Raw genomic sequence first — 13,996 nt, 5'->3', positions numbered from 1 at the left:
TTATGTTTATGGTTCAGGTACTTTTAACCTGTACTCAAGAATTATGCTAAGGGATTTACATTTATGTTTGACTTATGGTTAGATTAATTGTATCAGGGAAGATTGGTTACACTAAGTAAAGAAAATACTTTGGTTTGGAAGAATACGCCCAAGACGTCAATCAATTATATCGGAAGGCTGTATCGGTGTCCTCCCAAAGGTAGCAGGTCTAAACTGTACTGGGAAGTTTTTCCTAAAAGTGTTTCCTGTAAAACCCTGACAATTTCTCTAGGGTGGGCCCCCTTCACCTTACAAAAACAGTTAAATGAGTCAACTAAAGGGAACCTATGATAAACCCAGAAAGGGGCAATAGATGAGCTACTCTAAGGTACCCTGGGTCTATTTTGGGGGGGTAACATCATTAACCCCATTCCCAATGTTAGGTCCCAGTTCACGTCCAGGTCTACTTCGAAGTCTTACGGTCACTCTGAGGCCTTCAGCAGCTGGAAGCAGGCTCTCTTAGTAACTGCCTTTCCCATTCATGGCCTAACAAGAAAGCTAGAGAATGCTGAGGGAGAAACCAGAGGGAGCCAGATGCAGAGTATTTACAGTGGTGTGGAGCTAGGTTGGGAGATCAGAAAGAGCTCAAACCAGATCACTTTCAGAGCTCGGTGTAAGACCCAGCTCTTTGCATAAACCTTCCTACAACAAGAGAAGCGTGAAGAACAAAAACGAGCTAAGGGTTGGCAAGAGCAGGATGCTTTTTGGGCTGAGTTTTAATCCTGGATGGTACAGTGACAGCACTATATTAAGTACCTGGAGTGCTGCTACTTATTATTATGATCACATGGCACAATATGCAGTGATTTATCTTTGTTAGATAGTGAAGACATCTTGGAGCACATTCATCGGTGCTGTAACGCCATTTAAGCCAATGAATTCACACCCAGGATGAGTTTGGCCTCTTCCGATTAAACCAGGTGATTGTTATCCTTAAAAGAGCATGAGACAACTCACTACAGTAACAGACTTCAAGTAATTCTGCATTTTGGTGAAAGCATCGAATTCTCATTATCAGAATTATTTCATTTTATTAATGTTAAGAGTTCAATAAAGGCAAGTTTATATTGAAATGTTCATTTTAAAATTGCTTTTAAGAACACATTTTATTAACTTGTATCTGAAAAGGAAATAGTTCCAATGAAAATATCACCGCAGGTGAATGTATTTTTCCCCCTGAGTTTCTGCTACCTATGTATCAGACATCAAGAAAGAAGTCCAGTTCATTGCCATTCGTATTCATTATTTTGAATGCATTTTAGTTTTCTGTTGATGATGCACAATTTTCTAACTCTGAGAACAAAAATCAATTGCTTCCAACAAGCAAGTGTGAAAATAGATTTCTCTCATCAACAAAGGGCTGAGCTCTTTCGAATGATCAACAGCTCCTAGTGGAAATGAGTGGACACTGTATATCTCCTCAAATTTAATCCACTGACCCATCTCTGGGGAGCTTCTATTTAGTAAATTTCAAGTCTCCTGTACTTTTAAAAGCAATCACAGTAGTAATGATTAGTCTGACCTTAATGACACACTGGATATGTTGTATTCTAATAAAAAAACTGTAAGATCTAGAAAAAAAACTGATCTAATTGTCTACTGGGGAAAAAAAGCATTAGTAAGAGGAAGCCTGATGGACTGTGAAGTGCATAGCATTTTATCAGTATTTGCAATTCCTACGTACAGAGCAGGGACAGAAATGAACCTGCGGAGATGCTGGTGTTCCATGCAGTGCATCCTGGAATGAATAGTTTACAGTTATCTCTACCTAGGTCCTCTTTGTGGCTGTTACTGCACACAGCCAAACCCTGCAAATAGCACATCTCCTGCAGATACCAAGTTGTCAGAGTTCTTGTGGGACCAGACACACAGCTGTCCACGTGGATAACTCCTGCCATTATGAATCCCAAGGTCCATTGCTATAAGGACTCATCTCCAAACACTGCAGGACTCCACAGTACTCCCCTTAACAGATTCTATATTGGAAACCCCAGGACAGATATCTTATGGAATTTCTCTGGCCCTCTTCTGAGCACTTTTCAGGACAGAATTATACTTAATTTTGATGCCACTAGTGTAGCATTCTGGAAGTTGAATTTAAGGTTACAGTGCCAAAGGTCCTTTGAATCACTGAACTGCTGAGATATTGCTAATAACTGTTCGATAAGGTGGCAGAAAGCATGGCAGGAAGTGAGGAATCTGTGCCAGGATTATGGGTAGAATGTTTCAGGCTGCAGCAGAACTAAACGTGTTTAGTTACTTTGATTATTCAAAATCTTCATATTCAGAAGAGGAAAGTGCTCCATTATTGAAGGAACAGGTGCCCCAGCTTTATCCAATACTGGTTACATGCGACTCTCTGGCATTAGTTTTCTTTGATGGCATTTCCTACTCTTACTGCCATCTAGCTACAGTTGACCAGCTGTTAAATCTTTTAAAGTCATATTATGTGCTGAAAATGCACACACTTTTGACATTTTATCATTGTGCTTTAGAATGTCAGTCCTTTTCTTTTTTACTGGGTCTATCTATATCTCTGTGTCTGAGTGTACGTACACAGTACACTAATAATGGGAGTTTGATTCACTGGGAGTTTGATTCACAGTAAGGTTTCCTTCTTGGTTTACACTTCTTTTAAAACTTCCATGTACAGTCCCTGATCAACGACTAAATCCTGCATATTTTAAAAATTTATTCAACCTCATAGATAAGCATTAGTAAGTATCCTACATAGCCCTGAAAATGAGGCAGGGGGCAAGGACTGATCTCCATCTGTTTAAAATTTATAATATACATATTTGTATATTTATATTACACCCATACACTTATATAAAATACAAGAACAAGATAAAGTTGTCCTCACAACAACCAACAGGGCATACTGTACAGCCTATATAAATTTATGGTATACATTAATTACTATAGTACATCCTATGTATTTTATGGGATACATTAATAAACAATGATATATTAAAGTTTACATTTAAAGAATATAGGAAGAGACAAATACTACACACATTGGAGCTGATTCATTGCTGCATTACTTCCGTATGCCTGTGGAACTCTGAAGCAACATAGTGGGGAACCAGGGCCAATATGTTCATAAGGGTAGAATCAACATTATAGGAGCAATCTGAATTTTTTGGAAGTTGAGTGCTTGAGTTTTCAACCTTGAAGTTGAATTATCCCTAGGGTTTTACATTTAGTTTCCCTGTTTGAATATATATGGAAAGAAATCCAGAGTTATTTGGCGTAAGGAACCTACAAGCTTTGAAAGTTTCACAACTGCGGAAAAGAGACAGTATTCTGGGCATTTGAGAAAAAAATTATGAGCAACTGGCAAAAGAAATTAGAATGGAATTAATAATTAATCTTAAATTTCCATACCCTATACACAGGCCTATTTCTGAATCCATTTTAGTCAATTGGAGTGGATCCACTTGCTTAAAGGGGTGGGTTGACTTCCAATGAGACCTAGGTTCCTAAATCACTTTTGCAAGTGGGGCTTAAATTCCTAAGTCACTTGGACACTTGAAAATTCTGCCCACTGTCAACAGTTAATGTTAAATTTGACTTTCCTTACAATGGCAAAAAACTACAGATTTTATTTTTTAAATCCACTGTAGCCAAGAAGTTTACCAATAAATCAACAACTCTCTCTATATATCCTTAATCTTCTTACTTTATGACTCTCCACAGATTTTTTCTTTTTAGTAGCAATTTGCCATGTCATGAAAGGGGGTATGTTTTTCTTATTTTAGCTTAGCTGACCAACTTCAAACTGAAAATAGAAAAGAAGTAACACCAGCAGACAAGACCTGCCACAGGAACAGAAACATTAGATGCTGCTGAATAGTTTTTGAATCACCATCCAGCTCGTCCCGTATATTAGTGGTAATTTTCTGCACTGCAAGAGATGCTTTTGATTTCTGCATCTGCCTGATTTATTGTTGTTTAATTGCAGTTCCGCTAGCTAGTTAGGGAGCCATGTTGATGAGATCTAAAGGCAGTTCCACTTAACCATAAGGCAGGTAGTCATACAGAATGCTTTGTAGATGGGTATAGGTGACTAAGATGGAAAAGTTATCTTCAGGGCCCTGACAGGGACATGGAGCACCCTTTGAAGGGGGGAAGGAGGCAGCCCTACAGTTTCTCCTAAATTAGATTTAAAAAGTAGAAGCATGCTTCACATTGCAAATCAATGTTTATTTTACCATAGAACCATTATAATCTACGTGGTGAGCCACAGTGCATCTTCCCTAATCTATCCATACATTACAAGAGCACAATTTTCAAGGATACATATTTATACATCTGTTAACCACTTTGTCCCCATTATTTCATTTAAAGAATTAAACTATTTAGAAACTCTTTTGGACACATATACACACACAACAATCAATACATATTTTTTCCAGAAATATAAAGTGCTGATGGTACATCATCGTTTTTTAGTCCCGCTGTTCCCGTTGGCGGACTTGTTGAAACTTTTACTCATTTGTGGAAAGTGCACGGTTGGAGTTCTTTCAGTGGGGCCATATAAACCTAAATTGCGGGCTGCAGTTGACTTCCGAAGGGGTTTGACGCTGGGGAAAGGGCTAAACACTTGTAATTTAGGATTGCTGGCTTGGGAAGATTTAGCCAATGTTCCACTGTCACTGGATAAACTAGGTGATTCTGATAAGTGTGTTGGGCAGGACTGATTGGACATTGGCTCAACATCAGGTTTGTCATTTTGGGTTAGTTCCAGTGCTTCTAATTTCAGCTGAACCACTGACATATTTGCATTGGTGTCCTTGTAAAGTGCCTCAGCTGACTGTCCATCAGCTTTCCGAATAGTCCTGTTATCCAAGCCACTTCCCTCTCTTTCCCCCAAATCAGAATTGCTTGGAGGGTCCTCCTTTGCACTGCAGCTATTTGGTTTGCAGCCTTCACTCTGCTCTTCTATGAGTCCTATGGTATCCCCATATCCCAGCTGGCATTTGGCTCTAGCTATGTTCTTTCGATGTACTCTGATGTGAGTGCGCCAGGGAGAGTTGAGTTTCGTTTTAAGATCTTCATGGGGAATGGGTGACATTTTGCCCCCTGTGTGACTTGGGATATGAATGACCGCATTCTTGGCAGCTCTATTGGTCGCCCTCATCTTCTTTCCTAAAAGAAGGTGGTTTATCACTGGAGAATGGTTTACCTGAGAGGGGAGAAGACTGGTAACTGGCCCTTTGTCTGAAAGAAAAAGTTAAAAAATTACAGTCTTAAAGAACAAAAACAAATCATTACATCAGTGATCACCCACCAATCAAACAGTCTTGATGCTGTTTCTTGTGATGATTTGTAGGACCGACCCTAGCGGAAACTGAATTCCTCTAACACTATATTGTATCTTCAAGTCAAAAACAGAGAGGAAAAGTATGGTAAAAGCTTTCCCTCGTTCCCACCTCCTTTCTTACTGTTAATTCCTAAACCAGTAACTACTGCTAAGATAATAGATATCTGGAAACTGGTTCTATCATTTTAGGAATTGCAGGTGGGAGCATGACAGGAGGTGGGACACTGTGAAAATGTGGAAAGTATTGCCAATATGATTTTGCTTTGTATTTGTTTAGAGCTGAGCATAGCCCTGCACAGGGCTTTTTACTCTTATAGGGTACCTATACCTGCTACAATACAAAGGTTAACATTAACCTTGGCCTTAGCAAGTCCCTCATCTCTTAGATTCTTCCTTCAATAGTGAGAGGCAATTCAGTCACACAGGGCTCTCCTTGAGCAGAGGTCTGGAAAATGCACCAATTTATTTTTAATAGACATCTGTCCATGCTGAACCGGAACCAGGACAAACTAGCTTATTATTTCCATCAGAACTTCCGATTTTACCAGAGTGACAGACTCAGAATTAGTGTGTTAAAACTATAAATTACCCCATTAATCATGATTAGCAAAATCAGAAAGGGTTTGGCAATCGTTGGAAATGAGGCTCTTACTATTGCATTGTTTCAGTTTGGCCAGAGCTTCTGTTTGCACTCGATGCATCACCAGTATTTTAAAAACTAAGTATTTTTTTTCCTTTCATGTGAATGTAATGATCACGAAACCTGCTAGACTGACTGTTCTGGGGACTAAAATCCTCCATGTACAGAATAGGTATAGCACTAATGGAACAAACTTTCCCACAGTGGCCCATCAATGTGTTTCAACTGTGACTTGGAGGGACCACCTCTAGCAGTGAGATGGGAGTTCCGTCTCCAGGCCTATTAAAATCCTCAGCCTGTCTGCTGATGCTGCCCCCAAGGTTGCCAATCAGTGCCAATTGTGGTAGTAGTTTTTATCATGTGGATCTCTCTCCATGAGGAAATGGACTGGGAACAAACTCATTTCCCACATACTCACTACCAACCTGGACTGGATTTGAACTGTCAGTCTTGGAGCTACAATTGACTATTTGGTGACGCAGTTCCCTTGACTTCAACAAACTGATTTAAATGGAGCTATGGCAATTTACACCAGCTGAGGATCTACCCCTTGGTTCTTAAAGTATATTACTGTCATTTCTTTAACAATGTATAAGTATTGTCAAGTCCAAGGATGCCGCAGATTTTAACACGTTCAGCAGTGAAACCAATGTGATATACCCAGATAGCAAAGACATTTTTAGATACCATTATTCAGCTGGTCCCTGGGACCTAACAAGATCCCAGGGTCGTCATCTTCAGACCCTGATAAAAGAAAAACAAAGAAATCATCTTATATACGATTTGTTTGTACGAAATTGCTTCTGCCATATCACTAATGTATTGTATTGCAAGTTCATTCATTCTCTTTTGTCCTTTCTCTACATATGAATAATTTAAAGACACAAAAAACACATGCCTCTCTTTTCAGATAGTGAAGTTGACTTGTAAAGAATAAAGGGGAAGAGCATGTTCTGATACATTACCTGCTCTGATATACACCTGATGAACCTGCTGCTGCTGCTTCTTCTTTATTCGGGAATACTGCCTTTTCAATGCATTAATGTCAGTGGTCATACGCTCCATCATCATACTGTTAAAAGCAGCATGGTATTCACTTCTACAGGAGTCTATTGCCCCTGGACTTAGTTCTGCAATGTTACTAGACCCCAAACTCTGTTCTTCATTCTGATCTGTACACAGTCGGAAAAAGGGAGGGGGAAGAATACATCAGAATTTTCTGTGCTCTACTAATCATTAACCAAGGAAATGCACGAGGAAATTACATGCCCAACTCCTGTTATTTTAACTACACTGTGTAATAAAAACAGCTATTATAACTGTATTATAATATAAGTCTAAATATTTAACTTAGTATAATTTATTAAACCTTGCAATATACCTTAAACATATAAACTGAATTTCTTGTTTGCATAAAAAACATACAGCACAGTCACTAAAGTGGGTATTTCACATGACCAAGTAGTAAACAAAGATTCTCAGTTACAAAGTGATTAGAAGTTGAGGCCACCACTCCATGAACTGATATGTAACTCTGTTACAGTGAAACTAGTCATTTGGTCAAATGTGACTATCTGACAGAGATCAGCAAGGAGGGAGGGAGCAGCAGAATCATCAGGAATGAGGGGAAGTGGAAGAGGCAGGCTGCTAGGGAGTTTGTATGATCAAAGAGTGGCAGAGCAACAGGAGCAGCACAACTTATTTTCCCAGCTGTTTCTGATGTGCCGCTAAAATGGCAATTCAGAATCAAAGGGATAACTTATTTCATAGGATGTTTGTTTGGATTAGGTCTAGTTTGAAATAATGGTTTAACATTCTGAGTAAGTGTCAGTCTGAGGCAGCAGCTGGAGACTTGCCGTCCTCCAAGAAAAGAAAGAAAACAACATCAAACAGAGAATTCTAGCATACAGATCTCGGCAAATACAAGCAGAAGGAATGGTGAAATTAAATCCAACAGAAATAGTTTCTGGTAAAGAGGCAGACAGCATAACTGTAACCATTCCACTTGTAGGCAAAGGCCTGAGAGATCCAAGGAAGATTTTTGGTGTTACCTGAACAATAATAAAAATTAACAATATTATTGGCTGCCAATCAGGGACACCAAGAAGGTTTTTCTTGTAACCACTCCTGTGCATCTCAAGAACTATTGAAAGAAAATGATATAAAACCTGAGAAAGTTGTATCTTTGAGAGAAAATGTTCAGAGAGAATCCTCCAGTGGGAATCACAAAAATCAGACTCTAAAGCTATTATATCACATCTAGGAAAGCTATTTTAGGTAAAATGTTAGGTTTCTAAAATGTATTAGAATTTTGCTGTCTTTATGAGGTACTGAGTGAAAGATTGAGGGATATGAAAATAGAATCAATGAATTTTTGTATAATATTCTGGAACATATCAAAATAGTTTTCTATAAAATTTGTTATTTACAGAATAAATGATGGTGTGGAATGGTATAAAGGTTTTACGAGAGTGGGGTGGGGATGACCTGCATAACTCACTCGTGGATTCTGATGCTATATAAACACATGGTAACAAAAAACAGGATTTTTTTTTTTAAGTTAGACTCTTAAGGCCATATTTCATTATCTTTGGGATTCTCAAAAGTGCTAAGCACCTAACAGCTCCTAGTCAGCTTAGTTTTAGGATTTTTTGGGTAATAATCGTGGCTAAAATCTTTATTCCACACCATCACGTATTGTACACACACAGACATTCAATTTAGTAGGCAGAGTATCCAAAGATTGCACAGCAAGTTACAGAAGATCCATAATGGTCTCTGCATACAATTCAAACTACAACTTTCATAATTTCAATTAACCTGCAGGTGAATCAAGCTCACACAAATTGGACTGCATAATTCAGAACGAACCGAAGTTGCATTTACCTTTGATTTGTTTTTGGTACTTCTGTAGCTCTGGTGCCAAGAGCCCACTGAATGGTCCAAGGCAGCCAACTGCATTGGCAACTGAATCTTCATCATCCAGGTCATTTTCCTCATCACTGTCTCTGGTTCTGCCTAGCCTTCTGCCAAATGGAAACAAATGGAAAAGAAAGCAGATCTTAGATACATCCGTGCATTAATTACTAATTGATCATTACTAAATGCCTTCATCTATTTTAGATGTGCAATGGAAAAAGCAACTGTATTAGCCTCTCTGCTGTACAGACGAATAGTGGCTATATTAGACTACAGGGAATAAAAGATTTTTCTGGATGTATTACAGACTTACCCTGAAACTGAAGTTGATTTTACTGCTGCAGGGAATGGAGTAATATTGTATGTATATTTCTCCCTTAATTCTGCCAGTTGTGGAAAAGGAAACTGAGCCATGGAATAAACGGTCTAGAAAAAAAAATGCACCTTTTAAAATTGTGCTGTTAACAATGGTCCCACTAAAAACTGCAGCACTGTACAAATTTCATAGGCTTGCAGGATTAAACACTGCACATTCACATGTAGAAAAGGAAACGTGAAAGTCTGATTTTATGATGCAATCGACACTTCCTCAAGGAAAAACAAAGAATGACTCACTAGAAAAATACATAGTCCAAAGAAGAAACATACATAACTGGTAACATGAGTGTATAAGCATATGCCTCTACAATGGTTTATGTGTCTCAAAAAATACCTCCTGGGTATATAGGATATTTTGAAAGAGACAGTTTATGAAAATGTGGTTTCTGACATGATTGTTCACTTGCCCTAATACAAGAAGGTCAGATCCTTTCAACTACTGTATTTATTTAGCATCACTTCTAATCCACTCACTGCCAGCAACTTACAAAAACCTCAAACACTGATTTACACTAGAAATTACTAAAAAAAATTGTCATTAAAACAAAAAGCAAACAAAACATATGGCAGGTCACACACTTACAAAAGCACCTAGAGGCTCTTGCTAATACAAATAATAATTATAGCAGACTTACAGATGTTGTTTGCAGAGGCAGTGGAGAATAAATACAATGGAACATTTATAATGCATTTTAACTGATGGCACAATAGTAAAAGACTGGAAAACAAAACTTAGGGAAAGTTACCCACAACAGAAATTCCGCTTGTAAAAGCATCGAATTCATTATCTATATTGAGGCTGAGAAAGACACTGAATAGTTAATTAGTTTTCAGTGCTCCTCTTTAATTTGTGTTTTCTCCACCTGCCTAGATAATTACAGTTTCTCAATCCCTGGGGGTGAAATTATGCCTCCACTCAAGTCAATACGAGTTTTGCCATTGACTTCAATGGGACCAAGATTTTACCCCTATTTATTATTAATGGATTCCAAAGGGAAGCATGGATCAACATTCATGTCGTGTGCCCCATCAGTACCCAGCTCTAACCAGTGGTGGATGAATCCTGGTCATGTGCCACCTGAGGCAAGTTGGGCACATTCTAAGAAGAAAAATGGATTCCAACTATAACTACTGCTGATGGAAGTGAGTATCAGGTTTTCCCTGCTCTTCCTGTACTGCTCTGCTCAAGTGACAAACAAGGGCTGACCCCAACAGAAACACCATAAGGTAGATCCTCAGCTAAGGTTGCCAGCCCTCCAGGATTGTCCTAGAGTCTCCAGGAATTAAAGATTAATGTTTAAATAAATAGGTCATGTGATGAAACCTCCATGAATACGTCCAGCCAAAACTGGCAACCCTATCCTCAGCTGGTGTAAACTGTCACAGGCCCATTGACATAAATGGAGTTATGACAGTTTACACCAGATGAGGATCTGCCCCCATGAGTCTCAGAGAAGGAAATCCCAACACTTCCTCAGCCATAAAAATCATAGCCAAGCAGGAAGATCTTTGGCAACCCAAGTTTTATCAGAGTCCAGACAAACTCTGATCTTGTTGCATAGCATAAAACTTCTCAACATTAACATTAAGTGAAGCTTGATAGAGTTCTACTACGTAGTGACAGGGCCGGCTCCAGGCACCAGCTGACCAAGCAGGTGCTTGGGGCGGCACCTGGTAAGGGGCGGCCAATCTTGGGGTGGCGGGGGGCGCTCAGGGTTTTTGGGTTTTGTGGGGGGGTCTGGCAGCGCAGCGCTGAGGGGGTGTGTTATGGCGACGCTATGGAGGGCAGCACTCTTTTTTTTTGCTTAGGGCGGCAAAAAAGTTAGAGCCGGCCCTGCGTAGTGACCAGAGACAGGCTGAAAGAATATAGATTTTTAAAACAGACAAGGAATCACATTAGTAGGAATTCTACTTTGAAAGGTAACTGCTTCTCAAGGGTGATAAAAGAATATGGTTGCAGTGTGGACTGATGACAAATTGGCAGCCATTAAGTTATCTTTGACAGTAACTAAGAACCTGATCCAAAACCCATTGAAATCAATGGAAATTTTTCCAGTGACTTCAAAGGGTTTTGGAACAGGCCCTAAGTGCCTGATCCTGCAGGATACTGAGAAATTCCTGTAAGTTGCTGAACATCCTCTACTCAAGGTCTTATTAATAGTAATGTTGGATCTGCAAGTATGTTTGGCATGCATAGCAGATACGAAAGAATGGTACTGCACTTCTATATAAAATTTGAAATAAGGTTATTTGGCAAGCTAGCATTATTCTGTCCATTATCAGAATAATAAAAATGTTTCTGCAATTAAAAAAAAAATCCAGTAAACACTTGTTTTTAGTAAAACCAATAATCCCCTTAAGTGTTTGATATCCAAACAGAGCAGCCCTTAAGATTTGAAATAAAGATGAATATAAATCAAAGTGAAATGGATTTTATTGATTTTGTTGCCCAAATGGAGATAAATGCAAGTAAACAAAACATAATGACAAATGTACTGAATTTTAAAATTCTTTCACTTTTAATCATTTTCTGATCAATGGAATTTGTGGTAGACACATTGTGTGCTGGCATCTGTCACATTCTGGGGTGCAACCCAGACCACTGAGAGGTTGTGTCACCACGTGCCCTACAACCTTGGGCGTCTCACAATTCTCTGCTGTTGTAGCTCCCCTCCTGGGCTGCTCACAAAGAGCTAAACAGCATGCAGGTCACGCCCTGAGTGTCTGTGTATAGCTGCAGTCCTGGTCCAGCAACAATGACTCCAGCAGCCTGTCAACAACACACCAGCCACACTCTGGCTTCCACCAGCCTTGGTTACTACCTGCAGGGTGACCTCAGCACAGTCCCAGTCCCAAATTTCCCCCAAAACATGTGTTCTGCAATCTCCAGCCCCCTTCTGGACAGTCCAGATATTAGAGGTTCATTGCCCCTGTATGGGGTCAATATTCAACCACCAACTACTTTGAATGGAGTTACCAAATAGCTTGGTTTAAATACAACATTGGATTAGTTTAGCTTGAAAAATAAAAAGTTTATTTAACTACAAAGAGATAGATTTTAAGTGAGTATAAGACACTGAACTCAGAAATGCTTACAAGAGAAATAAAGATAAAACGCTGTGACCGAATGCACCCCTGTATTCACACCCTACACACTATTGTAACCAGCTTTGTACAAAATATGCTTTGTGGGGTATCATTTGAAAACTAATAACTCGCTGGTCAACAATCTCATGGTGAAATGTATGTACAAAATGCCTATTAAAAGTTATGAACATAAGCTGAAATTATGACTCAATGTGTTTACTAGCCAAGTCTGGGGAGTGGGTGAATCACTGTCTCAAAGACAAGGGACAAGCTGACACTCTAGTCAGGTGTCATCAAAGCTGATGGGAAATCACCTGTCAAGTGGCCATTCTTTGGCAACGAAGGGGGGCAGAAACAAATAAATCTGCATTTTAGCAAGAAACCACGTGGAACCTCTTTCACCACGAGACTTCATGTCTCCATTCTCACAGCAGGAAGGAACTTTATCTAGGGCAGTGGTTTTCAATTATCATTCATTTGCGGACCCCTAAAAATGCAAATGGAGGTGCGGACCCATTTGGAAATCTTAGATATAATCTGTGGACCCCAGGTTGAAAACGATTGTTTATGGTAATGACAACCTTTTGCAGACTTCTTACCGGGGCGGCTCTATGTTTTTTGTTGCCCCAAGCATGGCTGGCAGACAGCTTTCGGCGGCATGCCTGCGCGTGGTCCACTGGTCACACGGATTTGGAGGCATGCTGCGGGAGGTCCACCGGTGCCGCACCATCGGCAACCCCGCCACTGAAGCCACGGGACCGGTGGCATGCAGCTGAAAGCCGCCTGCCTGCCGCCCTCACAGCAACCGTCCCCCATGGCTTGCCGCCCCAGGCACGCGCTTGCTGCGCTGGTGCCTGGAGCCACCCTTGCTTCTTACACATAGTCCACGGACCCTCCAGGGGTCTGCAGACCACATGTTGAAAACCGCTGATTTAAAGGTAACCCTCAGGAAAGTGCATTTCAAAGGGTGACTCAACTATAAAAGTGGAAGGCAAAAACACCCCAGGGTCTCTCTATCTTCCCCCCATCCTTTCACTGAAGATAACAAAGGAACCAGCCCTTTGACTTCACGGGGGGAAGTCCCAATCTGATAATTTGGTCAGCAGTGTTTCTGAGGATATGTGCAGTAGAGTAGCTGCGGGTGGAGCGGGGCAGCGGCCGCTCTCCCACTGAGCACAAGTGGCACCTTTTCAATTTCTTGACGCCTTTTTAATTTTTACTCATCGGGCGGCGCTCCGGGTCTTTGGCAGCACTTCGGCTTCGGGTCCTTCACTTGCTCCGGGTGTGTTCGGCGGCACTGAAGGACCCGCTGCTGAAATGTCACCGAAGACCCGCGAAGCGAATGAAGGACCTGCTGCCGAAATGCCGCCGAAGACCCGGAGCGCCGCCCCATCAGTAAAAGCACCGCCGGGTGAGTAAAAGCACCACAGTGGGTGGCGCCTTTTTTTGTGATCGCTCCCCCTGTTCACTCCACCTGGCTACGTCACTGAATATGTGCTGAAGATTTTACCTTGAACCAAGTCTAGCCTATTAAGTTTAGCTACTCGAAAGTATTTATCACATTCCAGGGTATTGCCAATCAACTTTGATGATACCTGGCTAGAGGC

At 40.4% G+C, this 13,996-nt stretch overlaps 1 protein-coding gene across 5 annotated transcripts in view; it reads right to left on the bottom strand.

Moving 5' to 3' along the window:
- Positions 1-4,224: 4,224 nt before the first annotated feature.
- The window catches only part of TBC1D30 (TBC1 domain family member 30), an 88,094-nt gene continuing 78,322 nt past the window's right edge, over positions 4,225-13,996 (bottom strand). For 3 of the 5 annotated variants that reach the window (XM_034770626.1, XM_034770641.1, XM_034770639.1), the window contains 5 exons: positions 9,238-9,350; positions 8,892-9,031; positions 6,971-7,177; positions 6,693-6,749; positions 4,225-5,262 (listed from right to left, as the gene is read on the bottom strand). In XM_034770626.1, coding sequence (XP_034626517.1) covers positions 4,481-5,262; positions 6,693-6,749; positions 6,971-7,177; positions 8,892-9,031; positions 9,238-9,350 — 1,299 coding nt within the window. In that variant the 3' untranslated portion in view covers positions 4,225-4,480. The remainder of the gene's footprint in view (positions 5,263-6,692; positions 6,750-6,970; positions 7,178-8,891; positions 9,032-9,237; positions 9,351-13,996) is intronic. The other 2 variants (XM_034770634.1, XM_034770640.1) reach the window with 1 other exon arrangement.

Source organism: Trachemys scripta, chromosome 1 (genome assembly GCF_013100865.1).
Source record: "Trachemys scripta elegans isolate TJP31775 chromosome 1, CAS_Tse_1.0, whole genome shotgun sequence".
In the NCBI taxonomy this organism is placed as follows: Eukaryota; Metazoa; Chordata; order Testudines; family Emydidae; genus Trachemys; species Trachemys scripta.
The sequence above is the reverse complement of the archived record's forward strand: the minus strand, read 5'-3'. Positions and strand labels throughout refer to the sequence as shown.